The 13,062-nt window shown below is 38.8% G+C and overlaps 3 protein-coding genes across 5 annotated transcripts; 2 read left to right on the top strand and 1 right to left on the bottom strand.

Moving 5' to 3' along the window:
• The first annotated feature begins 932 nt into the window (after positions 1–932).
• On the top strand, positions 933–8,335 carry LOC138058931 (meteorin-like protein). Of its 2 annotated transcripts, none has more exons than XM_068904395.1 (5): positions 933–1,069; positions 2,906–3,154; positions 5,529–5,902; positions 6,366–6,422; positions 6,870–8,335. In XM_068904395.1, exons 2-5 carry the CDS (start codon positions 3,048–3,050, stop codon positions 7,190–7,192), a joined length of 861 nt encoding a protein of 286 aa, XP_068760496.1. In that variant the 5' UTR covers positions 933–1,069; positions 2,906–3,047; the 3' UTR covers positions 7,193–8,335. The 2 variants fall into 2 exon arrangements, with proteins under 2 accessions (XP_068760496.1, XP_068760497.1); XM_068904396.1 differs by lacking the exon at positions 933–1,069 and adding an exon at positions 2,590–2,799.
• Positions 7,570–11,435, bottom strand: LOC138058933 (NADH dehydrogenase [ubiquinone] 1 alpha subcomplex subunit 3-like). Of its 2 annotated transcripts, XM_068904399.1 has the most exons (4): positions 11,280–11,435; positions 9,538–9,615; positions 8,634–8,719; positions 7,570–7,787 (listed from the first exon to the last, which is right to left on the bottom strand). In XM_068904399.1, exons 1-3 carry the CDS (start codon positions 11,371–11,373, stop codon positions 8,643–8,645), a joined length of 249 nt encoding a protein of 82 aa, XP_068760500.1. In that variant the 5' UTR covers positions 11,374–11,435; the 3' UTR covers positions 7,570–7,787; positions 8,634–8,642. The 2 variants fall into 2 exon arrangements, with proteins under 2 accessions (XP_068760500.1, XP_068760499.1); XM_068904398.1 differs by lacking the exon at positions 7,570–7,787 and having other exon boundaries at positions 8,068–8,719.
• LOC138058932 (autophagy-related protein 101-like) lies at positions 11,426–12,852 on the top strand. Its single transcript, XM_068904397.1, has one exon. The coding sequence runs from the start codon at positions 11,466–11,468 to the stop codon at positions 12,120–12,122; it is 657 nt and encodes a 218-aa protein (XP_068760498.1). The 5' UTR covers positions 11,426–11,465; the 3' UTR covers positions 12,123–12,852.
• Positions 12,853–13,062: the final 210 nt, after the last annotated feature.

The raw sequence follows: 13,062 nt of genomic DNA, 5'->3' as shown, positions 1-13,062 counted from the left end.
AATGATGGCAAGGTGTGGCTTCAGTTTACCAAACTTTCCACGTCTTTCCATGTCGAAAATCAGCACTACGTACATTTAATAAACATCTGCATCACGGAGGGATATTAAACGTCGACTCCTGCCAACATGGCAACCCAATTTACAATCTCATAACTTGTCTGTGGAAGATGAATGAGAGACAGGCGTAGCTCAGTTGGTTAGTGCGCAGCTTTCCGAGCGAGAGGTCCCCGGTTCGGTCTTCGGTGATTTCAACGTCTGTTGACAGAGGGAGGGGGGTAAAAGGTGCTCCGTCGGCTTCCATTGATACCAGTTTCGTAACTGAAGGAACTACCGACGTTAAATAAAGTAACTTTACCTTATAAAGAAAAGAGAAGGAAAAAAAAAAGGAAGAAAATCTACAGCTTTAACCTTGAACCAAAATTACATGGGAATAGAATAACTAAAAATTTAAACTGATTATTTTCAGCTATTTGGGCTCTTGGAACCAGTGAAATCTCAATCTCGTCTCCAGAGTCGCAATCTGGGGACGAAATTGGTGAAAGATTTGCCCGTATTCTCGCTACATGACATGTGCATTATGTAACAGAAATCTTAAATAATGATCTCAACATGGGAACGTTAAGTTATATGTGCATGTTACAAGTTGGTATGTTTGTTACATTTCCATAAATTTCGAATTTTTGCTGGTTTACTGTCACGTTCAAATCTAACCTCAAGAAACATAATTCATTTTTGAGATCAAGAATGCCCAAAATGGAGAGCTTGGTACTTTGGAGTTTCGAAATGTGTCATGTCATCGGAAGAGCCAATGATATTGGCTCCATGAATACAATTCTATATCAAAGAGTTGACGGAAACACGTGTTTATACGCATTGTTCACCCAGCGTGTTTCCTGAAGGTGACAGATGTCTAACACGTGTTAAATTTGGATATAGTACAGCAAGCGTGTATAAAAGCATTGCAGCCGTTGCCATCCCTTTAACTAGAGGACCTAACCTCATCAACACTGCTTTTTACTTGCACTAAAACTATCTGAGTAACATTTTCGTTAAAGGAATTTATCGCAAGGTGAGCGTGTAGAGTCGTAATTTTAAATTAGGTAGAGGGATTTCCTCCTGGTTTTGTTTTGTTTTGTTTTGTTTTCTCAATTTACCCAGAGAAAGCAATTTTGGCAACATCTATTTTTGCATGTATCTTTAAACATGACTGTAAATGTTCGAGAACAATGGAGCAAACGACCTTCATTGCCGAATTTCCAAAATCGCCTCAGCGCTAGCGTAACACGGTGGCTGCTTTTGTGGAATTTTATGCTGTTGACAGATACCTGTATCCCCTATCAGTCCTTTTGAAATTGAACGAAAACGTTTTGAAAGGTTAAGTTTATTGCCGCGTATTTAAATTACACTGTTTGCATTGGAGGGCCATACCTTTCAACTGGCCTGATTTAAATTTGTTTCCAATCAGATCTTAGAAAGCCCCAGAGAAACATTCCAAGTTGGCAGTGATTAATGGGCTCAGGAGTTTTGTAGATGAAATGATATAAAGAAACAAAACATGACCAAAACTTTGAGCTTTAGTATTCCTGCACAAAAGCGATAACTGGTGTAGAATCAAATTTTGGTTAACACAAAACTATGTTACCACTGAGGATGTCATCCCTTGAAGTTATTTTCCGTTTGAAGCTGTGTAATCGGCACAGTTTGATTGATTGTTTTTGACCATGTTATTTTTTGACAAGGACGAGAATCAGTTGTTTGTCAAATAGAAAACAAAGAAAACTAAAGAAGTTTTCGCCTCCTACAGAAAAGTTCTTACCACGTGTTTCATATGGGCATCCATACCTTTCTGTTTTGTTTTCTCGCTGCCAGTTTTTTCAGGGAGAATTGAGCAGGTGGACTGTGACTGTAATAAATATTAATCAAGATTTATTTTTAATAAAGGAGTGATTGCTTTCTAAAACAAACATTCAGTGGGCAGTCAAAAGTTTCTATTTTTACGTCAAACTATCATGAATAGAAGACCATCAAAGCTTTGCTCGACTCAACACTGTGACTTCTTTGGATCATCAAGAAACGTAAATGGAGAAAATTTGATTAAAACTACTTATTTCCCTCGGAGACTTAAACATGTGGCTTTGTCTGTGGTTAAGCCCTGGGGGTTAAGCTTGATTGGAAATTGCCACAAGTATAATAAAATTAATTTCTGCAATGAACTACCTGTTTACCTCGGCAACGGCCGGGGTAAAAACTATTAGTAAGATGCCAAGAAAACCAAATATGAACTCGCAAGCTTTCCAGGGTCTTAATCTGAAGTATTAGGGTGCGCCTTTATCGTAATATTTTATTTCAGGGATAGAATGTTCTTGAATCAAGCAGTTTACGAAAAGGAAACAGTGGATTCTCAATCAAAGCTGTCCAAAAACATATCTGCGTGAAATATAACTAAATAAAACTTTTAAAGGCTGGATGCAACATAAACTGTATTTTCGTTGGAGACGTTATGACAGTAGGTTGAATAGTAAAGCAGTACTTTCTCGCCAACAGTTTGTTTTTCAACCTATCAAAAATATGCAAATTCATCTTAGTTTTAATTCTAACCGTCGCATTTCATGCCGTGGACACTTCAGTAGATCTGAATCATTCCCGAAGGCCATCGTCCTCCACGCGCTGGACAAATGGCCTGTCAAAGAGGTGCACTATAAAGCTATTTTCCATCAAAAGGCCAAAACCCTGTCAAGCTGTCGCTGGTGCCCTTTATCACAAAGAAGCTATTTTACACATCTAATACGTTACGTTAAGGTTAGCCATTGATATGCAAATCTAATGCACAAGTTCTAAAGTACCTTACGCACTTGAATAAGTTGTTTTGTTTCTCAGTATAATAACAATATTATCGCTCTCTCAGGAGGGAACACAACGCATTGCCATTGGACAATTTGCGGAATCTGCGGTTACTACAGGATCTGTGCCTCGTGCCATAGCTTAATTTAAGTCAGTCGTTTATCACTCCTTCGACATCTCACCGTGCACAAGCAAGAAAGCAAGCAATGGGGGCTGCTTGGGAGGCGCATGCTGTGTTCTGCTGGTTTGCTTTGCTGTATTCTTCTTGCGTATATGCTTTTGGATTAGACGAAAGATGTATTTGGAGAGGACGGTAAGGATACCTTTATTTAACCCTTTGATGCTACACGAGCCATACAGAGACAGTTCCAATGAATGGCTTATGAAGCAACGCGTGAAAAGGTGACGAAATAAAAGCAAGATGCACCACTATCTCGATTCTTTAGAGTCCCCAAGGATCTGAGTAGCAATGGAGTTTCATAAGAATGTGCAGCGTCAAATGTAATGACTTTTATTTGATGCGTCATCGAGTCATGCATGATACGTTTCAATGTCACACCGCTCGCGCGCCAATCTTAAATGTTTATACAGAGTATTGTTTAATGAGCAACAGAACTATAAGCGACTCTTTGTATGCTGGGGAGCTCGAGCTTGAGATACGAAGCTTGATTATGCAGGCATAATTCAGCGTCGTCATCTTCTCGTTTTATCACCTGAAACTAGTCTTGTAACCTTGTCCAATCATTGATAAAAACGACATGTGTCCTCGTTCTGCAAATGAATAATAGCTTATAAACTTACCCAATTTTTAGCAAAAGGCGAGGAAATGTGTTTATCATTGAAATTAAGGAGTTAGTGTCTACCGTGTGGCTTTTCTCATATCCAACCGACGTTAATCCCTGCCGAAGTCTTTTCTCTTTTGTGGGCACGTGCATCGCTCTTGTGCGGTGGGAAACTATTGTTGAAATATTCGCCCTGGGACAAAAGACTAAGAGTGAGGATTTGTTGTTGAGCTGCCCACTTGTATCCTTTTGTATTTCGGGTTTCATCGATTGTTTGAAAACGGACGAAAGAACGAGACTGGACAATAAACATCACTGCCGTGTGCATGTGTATGTTTTTTGACTGACACAGAAATAACCGGTCTACACAAACTTTGGTCCTGACGCAAATATCACACCATGGAACGATTTTCATTCATTCCAGCGATGTGCACCCGCCAATGTTTGGTTCTTAAGTTACTAATGAAACAGACATTTAATGACAGGTTAGGTTTTCATGAAAAAAAAAAAAAAGAAAAGGTAGCTGAGATAATGTAAACGTAGACAAGATGACAAAAAAAAATTCGAATGTCTCGCTGGCTTGTTACGCATGGATAGTAGTCTTGTCAGACGAAAGTGTTGACGTCTCTTGCGAACAAGACACGCGACAAAAGTACGCCTTTTTTAACTTCTCTGGATAGGTCTCAAAAAATGCTGTTTGCTTTTGCACGGAAAGTTGTCGTTTTGTAGATGCAAATAAACACATTTTGGGCTTATTCTAGTCATTGTCAAAAACTCCTTTCCTTTGAATGGACAGCTTTTGGAAGTGTACCTGCTAGTTTATATTTCAGAAACCTCGAACGTTTCGTAGTTACTCCCAACGGTTTGTAAACGTACGCTTACAGAAGGACACTAACATTTCCAATTTCGTTTTTGAGGTTAGGAGTAAAATTTCCCGCAACAGACGATGCACAACCTCAAGCAAGTATTAAATAACCAGAATAACTCGTCAACATGCTTCTCGCGGCAGGGACTGCCCACCAGGAGCTTCTAATCCGGCTTCTATAACTCTCCTTGGATTTATCACTTTCTCTGACTGTCCATATTTAGATCAGCTTTCCCTCACGTATTGTACCTCTGAATCAACCCACAAATCCTTTGCTTCACCGCGCACCACGCACCGGTGGCTCAGTTGGTTGAGCACCGGGCTGTTACGCGGGAGGTCGTGAGTTCAACTCCGGCCGGACCAACACTCAGGGTCTTTAAATAACTGAGGAGAAAGCGCTGCCTTTGTAATTACATCTGCAAATGGTTAGACTCTCTAGTCTTCTCGGATAAGGACGATAAGCCGGAGGTCCCGTCTCACAACCCTTCAATGTTCATAATCCTGACTGTGGGACGTAAAAGAACTCGCACACTTGTAAAGAGTATGACATGTAGTTCCCGGTGTTGTGGTCTGTCTTCTGTGGTGTATCATGGTTGGGAGGGTAAATGGTCGGAGATATTAGCTACACCAAGCTACTCTATGATATGATATGATATATTCTCACATGCATAAATTAAAAAAGAAAAGAAAAAACACAGGCAAGAACGACATGAACCTTAAAGTTAACCAGGTCTGAAAACATTATCACTTTAAGAGGGCGTACCATTTATTCCGTTCTATTGATGAGCTCATGGAACAACTGGATAAAGCAAAATTTTTCGCAACATTAACGCTATATTTTCAAAGTGCGGAAGATAGTCCAGTTTGACTTTTTCTCGTCCGATCTATTATTAAACTGCCCTTTGTTTTTTTTTTCCTGCAAACTGTTTCATGCACGAACAACACTAAGGCTCTCCAGAAATACATATGTTTATTTTGAGATTACTCGCTTGAAATGATTTTATTGAAAGATATTGATCATACATTATGTTTTTTATTAGCGGTATTCCCCATACGGAGCAGCCGTCTGTTGTGAGTATAGAGAGTACGTGCCATCAGGGAGAACTTTACTGGACGAATCCTTTCGGGGGCCTGCGAGTCACGTTCAATCCCCGCATGAAAGTACTCTCCGATTTCAAGTTGTGCTTCACTGCTCGACATCCAGGTGTGATGATTTATAGAGAAGACTTCAAGGGCTTGACTTTGGTGAGCGGCGACAGTGAAATTGTGACAAAAAGAGCAATTTGCATAAAGAGCAAGAGTGGCCAAATTCCAGTACTTTATCTGGAGACTCAGCAAAACCAAACGTTGACCCAAGTTAACTACACCGTATTTGTGAATGGAAGAAAGCGGCCTCGCCATCCCAGGACCAAAGGTATAATATAATACAGGTGTCAAGGTCGGTGGGGGGGTGGCCTTGTGCGAGCACACGCCTTTGTCGCAATGAAAATTAGGTACGGCGTGCGTTCAACTGGAGGGCCAAGCGCGCGTGCCCGTCTCTTTTACACTTCGCCGCCTATTATGCAGATCACAGCACGTTTTGGGTTTTTTTTGTAGAAACATGTTATGTTCCCTTTACTCATTTATCAACATTGTCTAAATTCCAGTTTAGATATCTGTTTACAAACAGTGCTCTTGTTATTCAAATGTGCCAACCACAGGAACAAAAGACCCTTTGTTTCGACAGCCAATGAGGCTCTGATTGTCACATTTATGACAATAGGTGGAATGTCTTCCCTATAGTGTCATCGGTGATTGGTTTATTTTTATTTCATTGGAGTACGACGCATCCTGTTAGCGTTTTTAAAATGTCACTTGTTGTTTTCGTATATTTTCAGAGTGCAGGCCTTGTAAATCTTCGGCATTGCTGAGATCACTATGCGAAAGCGATTTTGGTGAGTTGCTTCGTTGTAAGAATATAATTTTTCGTGGTGACCAGTGTATTAACCTGTGCAATCTTCATATTCCCTAAAATGTGGCTCCCTCAATTCCTTGTTGTAGTTATTAAAACCACATCAAATGGTAGAACATTAGCAAGACCAAAAAGATGTGCTGCAGGTGAAAAACGAGTGAACATTTGACCCAGTACCAAGAGTCCCTAAATACACCAACGTGTGCTTATGTGAAAGGTGACAATTTTTGTGCTCAAAAGATACTAGAGCCTTTAAAGACATTGGGGTGTTCTTTCGTATGTTAATTTTATCTTGCTCGTTGTCTGTAGAGCTTGAAATACGAAACCAAGTCCTTTTTGTTTTCTCGTAATAATGCGAAACAAGGGGACCATTGAGATCTTGGTGAAGTTTCATTTTGACTTCCATTTTATCTCTCACTCCACCGTTTAGCTGTTCGAGGATATATTCACCCCATGTTTCCAGTTGAAAACGGACAAAGAGAGCAAGCCAACATCGCAGCCACAGAAATAATCAGACAGAAAATACAAGTTTTTAACAAAAACGAGACAGCTGGCATTTACGCTGCTTCTGTGAAAATCCCCAGTGGGTGTCACTGGGAGGAGATGAAAGAATATCTCTTCATCCTGACAGGAGATCTCGAAAGCGGAAAAGGACCAGTGCTTAAGTGCCACGTGAAGGAAACAATATGGCTGAAACTGAAAAAAGAAAGCATTCTACATCTCTGCAGCAAGCCAGACAACGTTAACTTTTAGGCCACTGTCAATGCATCCAATCAGCATTGGACTAAGCTGCCACGTTTAGCCTGATTCTGGCCATTTAGACAGCCAAAACTTTGCCCATCAAACTATTTATCCTGCTCGATCACGTGTGGGATGTAGGTAAATTTCCGCCCGAGGAAGCAAGAGATCTCGATGAAAAACAGTCATCGAGTGAGAACAGTCTCCACTGTCCTAGTGCTCTGTGAAAAAAGAGAACTGTGTATACTTGAACCGCAGAAATAAATACCAAAGAGTGGTCATTTAGGGAGTTAAAAGAGTGCGTTTGATTGGGTTTACTTCCTTCTTGTAAGGCAACCTGATGCAAACATTTGAAGGAAAAAAACCCTCTTGATTAGCGTTTGGCAGCAGATGCTTGCAAATACGTTACATTTTATTTAAAAATAGAGTACTGGTACAACGTTTCATTGCACCTTGTCAGTAATTTTACTATGGCTGCTGTTTCTAAAGGAAATCTCAAGTTCATCTGTACCACAAAGAGTGCTAAGAGGATGTACTTGATTAATTGAATGTAAACTGGTATATCCACCATTTTCTTGTGTAAAATAAGTTACTGGTGCAAAGTGCTATCCTGAAAAAGATTGCAAGAAATACAACAAACAGGTCGTAAATATTTGATGACCAAAGATCTAAGTCCAAAATGGGATTTTTAAACACATAACACTTGGTATGCTAGCTAGCTAGCTGCCAGTAAAAGTGGCTTACTTGCCTGGACGTTACTTGCTAGAATATTTACTTGCATAAAAAAATGTCCTATGTAAAAAGAGCTTTAAGAAGTGTTTTCTTTTCACCAAAAAAAAAAGCAATGGCCAGACATTACTTTATGGACTGTTCTGCACTTGAAGTCAAAATTTTGGCTAAGGTTGCTCGTCATTTACTTTATTCAAAATAGCCTAAATTACTGCTGCTTTAAACTCACGTTGTTGACAAATGTAAATTATGAAAATGAAAGATGTAATTTAATGGTAAAGAATAGGTTATTTATCAATGTACTTATAAATGGAACATTCCTCAATTTATCCTTAAGAACTACTACATCCTGGTTGGTGCTTCTGATAAAGCATAGTTTAAATTAATGTTACCCAAGCAGATTGTAATAAAGCAATAATATACTGTCAATGAGTATCTGTCATAAATATTCAAGAAAGGCAAGCTCGGATACAGAGTTGTTCTGTTACCAATTACCTTAAAACTCAACTAATTACCATAAGGGAACCCAATGATTTACACCATTGATTCATACAGGGTGAGAAGACTGGCTGAAGAGGGTATCATCTCATTAGAGAAAAAAAAACTTTCACCAGTTCATTGATACCATACATAGAAAAACTCTGGCTCTGGTACGCTACAGCAAAACCTCAATCTTTTCGGAAATTACAGGCAAACATTTTTACAAAGGATCACAAAAAGTCATTACATTTTTCTGTTAAATTGGAAATTCAGGGTACACTTTGTTTCCATGAGTATCAACATTGGATAGATCTTGGTTTTCAAACTGAGGATCTACAAAAAGAAATAAAAGGCCACCAAATAAAATATACAGTAAATATAATATGATAACAAAATTAAAAATGGCAAAAAATAAAGGAGTACAGTTGAGGGCTGGCGTAGTCGTGAGCAAACTTGCCTCCCACCAATGTGGCTTGGGTTCTGTTACCAGACTCAGTGTCATATGTAGGTCGAGTTTGTTGGCTCTCTACTCTGCTCCGACAGGTTTTTCTCCAGGTACTCTGGTTTTACCCGCTCCTCAGAAACCAACATTTGCTTTGATTTGCATTAATTTGTTGATTTCAGTTTAGTGCCCTCATCATTAGTGCTCCAGCACTAGAAGACTAAACACTTAAATTAAGTTCCTCTCCTTTCCTTTTTGTGTAATTCAAGTTCTACTGCTATAAGAGACCTTTGCTGACATCATTGTTTACATTTTTCTTCATTCCCTGGTATGAGTTTGCTTACAGAATGCATCACAATATTTACAAATGACTTCAAAAGATAAAATGACTTGTTAACCTTAGTTCAATCCCCAGTTTTCTGCCCTGTAGCTTTGATAAGGGGCAAGTTATTAGCATCAAAACCTGATAAATTTTTGGGTCGCAAAAGCAATAATGATACCAAAAAAGTTTTTGCAAAAGTTTGAAATTTTCAATGCATTATTGCTCAAAGATAATCTAGTATATTGGGTTCAAATTTTCAGACATAGCTCATTATGGAAGTCATAGTAGTTTATTCATTGGTTAACTGATTAGGAAACAATAGCAAGTGTGCTAACGAGGCAAAGAATGAAACCACAGATTCCCCTGTTGGGTACTGGAGTTACTTACATGGATAAACATGAGGTATTGACTTCATTGTTTTAACTGTATCCTTTGTCCATGGACTGAATAAGACAAAAATGGGGCCTGGCAGAAAGAGGTACAAAAATAAGACATGATCACTTGAGCAAAACAGTTAACTTCCACAGCCTGAGTGTTAAGTATTTATGAGTCAATGAGTCAATGAGTCAACGAGTCAATGAGTCATGAGTCAATGAGTTAGTGCAGTTAATTAAACCATAAAATGAAAGCTAAAATTTCAGAGAGTGCTTAGGCCTAATCACTGAAACGAGGGCTTAGGCTTAATCAACAAATTATTGCTATATTGACTGTGAGTCTCATTGACACATGACTCACGGCTCATTGACTCATTTGACTCATAAAACATGCATTCACCCACAGCCTACACTGTCAAACCTACCTTACAACGAATGATGGAAAGGTGTAATGCTCCCGTGAGAAGGATAGGAATACAAGTTGCATGGCAGCAAATGAAAGGACAACTCAAAAATCGGATTCGACCCTATGACCTCCATAACACCAGTCGGACGCTCTAGATACCCATGTATTTGTATAAACTTAGGTGAATAACTTTGTACAGCCCACTGACCAGTGGGATGCATTGTCCATTCAGGACCAAGATAAACAACCTACATGTAGCTGTCCAATGAGTTCTAGCAGCTTAACAGGTAGAGCATTCAACCGATCTTACAAGGGTCACAACATGACAACTTATTTTAATTATTTGATTACATTATTTTCCGTCATTTGTAAATGGGTACACTGAATGATCTAAGCCCCATAGATTTTGTCAGGCTGCCGTGCTATTAAAAAAGATATTGGAATTGCTCTTTAGTGGTTTTACATAAATGATTATTATATTAATTAATTAATAAGTTACAGTGGCTCACTTGATCAAAACACTTGCACAAAACCCAAAAAACATCAAGAAATGCAAAACGTTTCCAGAAAGGGTAAAATACATGTAACACTTCCATAAATCCCCAACAAAAGAAATGCAGAAATTAAAAAACAAAAAAGACTTGCAAAATCATAAAACACATGTCATGAAATTTAAAACACCTGGGAAAACAAGAAAACAATCATTGAAAACATTTCAAAACATCCATAAATTGAAATGAACTACATGTATACAAGAGCAATTGCAGAATACCCCGCAACACCTCACCACTATTGTTTCCCAAGGCGGTATTCTTTGAAGAACGAGTCGGAATACAATAGAACTTATTCTTATTCAATGAAATGCAATTAAGTTGCGGGGTATTCTGCAATTTAGCCTTCAAATCAAAATTAATCCAGAAAAATGTAACGTTTGCGGAAATTTCGGAACTCGTTGCATGATGGAGGTTGTAACCAGTGTTGTAATGTATCCCATAGCTGTGTTACCCATGACGCTGTGAGTGGAATAAAGGTGTGTTGTTCAACCATGTTTGATATGTTACAGAGGTCACTTTCAAAGTATGCCTGGCTACTAATTAAGGATAAAACCTCGGTGTGCAAGATCATAATTTGGGTTTTCCTTGTCTTGCTATCCGGTAAATTCATAAGATTACTATAAAGAATAGCAAATAATTGATACACAGTAGTCTACGCTACATACACAGACTCGAGGGTCGTGGGCTTTTAATATCGAAAAGATTTTATCATATTAACTCCCAATTGATTCACATTAATTCAAGCTTCTAGTGTAATATTGATACCAGCTAAAAAACCTTGAGAATCTTTATTACCTGAAAATCCAAAAACACAGGACATAAATATTACAGGTTCCCTTGCCCAGGCAAATTTCAGCCAGTCAACTGACCTTCTTGCGAAGCTCGCCATGTTTGAACAACAACTAGGTTCCAGAGTGTCGAAAACGCAAATCGAGAGGAAGAAGAGAAACTGGAAACGAGCAACTTTAGAAGACAGAAAGGATGAATGCACGGTCGCAAGTATTTGAGTTGTCTGTAGAGGGAAGGCAAATTGATGAGGCAATCTTGAGTATATTTCATTCAATTTTACTTCATAGAACTTCTGGGAAATTTAATTACAAACGAGAAGGCTCCTACACTATCGGAACCGTTGGTATGGCTGATGTAGATTGCGATTTTATAAATCTGACGTACGTTCGAATAGATTCAGAGGATTTAAACCGTGCCTTGAAAAGGCAAGTTGCGGAATTTAGAGATTCTTTGAAGAGCCCCGAAGGCTTGAGGAATGGACAGATATCTCTTGAGTTTTATCAGAAGAAGAAAGCGCGCTGGCCGTTTGGAATGGAAAATATTCCATGGGAAATTTGGACTGTGAAGTTGAACGTTGTTACTCTAGCCAATGAACACGAACGACAGATCTGCCGTGAAAAAGTTGGAGAAGCACTCGCTGAGAAAATTATCTGTATTGCTGGAGTGATGAATCGGCCAGAATATGTCCCCAAAATGCCAAATTTGTCAGATATTACTAATGTCTTTGATGTAACTTTTAAAGATGTTCAACCTTACCTACACAAATTTAGTTACCAAGCTTCTGACCAGCCCTCACAGTCTGTTGGAAATACCATGAAGAGACTTCTTCTTGACACGTTCTCATATTGATTACAATTAGGCAAAGTGAATCAGCCGTAATGACTAACAAAGACAAGAATTCCATTGCAGTGAAATGCCATTGATACTTGCTAGTTCTTAAGAACTAATGCACCTATCAATGTTAAGCTGCTGGGGGTGGGGGGGGGGGGGGGGGGAAGCCGGGCATAGGCGGGGGATTTGAACTCAGATCAGTTTTTCTGTTCAAATGCCCAGCCCCAGGGAAGTCATCCTGGGTCAAAAAAGTGCAAATTCCTCACCCCAGGGGCATTATTGTTGGTCAAAAGACTGCAAATTCCCCAGCCCCAGCTTCCTCCCAAAAATTCATAGGTAAAAAAGAACAGCAGAAATAGGGACAGAAATTATACATTTATTTTTTAAAAGGTAACAAAGCAATGACTTTAAAATTTTGAGGACTGTCTCAACTGATACTACTAAACAAGACAGTACAACAGGGAAATTCTGGTATCTTTTCATGAACTGTTATGCTACTTTTGTTTACCTTAATTGTCATTTTTTTATAGCTCATGGCCATTATCTATATTTAATCACTAAGACAGCAAATATTACAGCTAAAAACTCGGTTTCTAAAATGTTTCCGCTTTTAAACTTGAAACTATGCCCTAAAGGACTGACTAAAAATAGAACCACATACTTTGTGAAGGAAAAAAGAATATGACATGTTAATTACTTAAATTGTAAACAGGAACAATGGAAATAAAATATTAAACTTCATATAAAAGAGAGCAATGGGTTTGTCATGGGGAGAGGCACAGGCAATTGCAAAAGACAAGACCCGGTGGAAAAGAGACATTGTTGCGGCCCTATGCCCCATTGGGGGCAATAAGGACTAATAATAATATTCAAAAAAGCCCCATAAGAGGACTTACAGTATGATGTGACAAATAGTGAGCCGATAAAAATGAAATTCAGTATTTCGGTCTTGTTTTTA

The sequence above is a fragment of the Montipora capricornis genome, chromosome 8, assembly GCF_036669925.1.
Source record: "Montipora capricornis isolate CH-2021 chromosome 8, ASM3666992v2, whole genome shotgun sequence".
In the NCBI taxonomy this organism is placed as follows: Eukaryota; Metazoa; Cnidaria; class Anthozoa; order Scleractinia; family Acroporidae; genus Montipora; species Montipora capricornis.
The sequence above is the reverse complement of the archived record's forward strand: the minus strand, read 5'-3'. Positions and strand labels throughout refer to the sequence as shown.

What these genes read in the sequence shown, in the direction of transcription:
- LOC138058932 (XM_068904397.1), top strand. Translation starts at nt 11,466, where the DNA reads ATGAATGCACGGTCGCAAGTATTTGAGTTGTCTGTAGAGGGAAGGCAA.
- LOC138058933 (XM_068904399.1), bottom strand. Translation starts at nt 11,373, where the DNA reads ATGGCGAGCTTCGCAAGAAGGTCAGTTGACTGGCTGAAATTTGCCTGG. An exon ending in CTGTGTTTTTGGATTTTCAG is followed by an intron (nt 9,616 to 11,279) that starts GTAATAAAGATT and finishes TCTTTCTGCCAG; the next exon opens with GCCCCATTTTTGTCTTATTC. An exon ending in AATACCTCATGTTTATCCAT is followed by an intron (nt 8,720 to 9,537) that starts GTAAGTAACTCC and finishes TTCTTTTTGTAG; the next exon opens with ATCCTCAGTTTGAAAACCAA.
- LOC138058931 (XM_068904395.1), top strand. Translation starts at nt 3,048, where the DNA reads ATGGGGGCTGCTTGGGAGGCGCATGCTGTGTTCTGCTGGTTTGCTTTG. An exon ending in AGATGTATTTGGAGAGGACG is followed by an intron (nt 3,155 to 5,528) that starts GTAAGGATACCT and finishes GTTTTTTATTAG; the next exon opens with CGGTATTCCCCATACGGAGC. An exon ending in TCGCCATCCCAGGACCAAAG is followed by an intron (nt 5,903 to 6,365) that starts GTATAATATAAT and finishes GTATATTTTCAG; the next exon opens with AGTGCAGGCCTTGTAAATCT.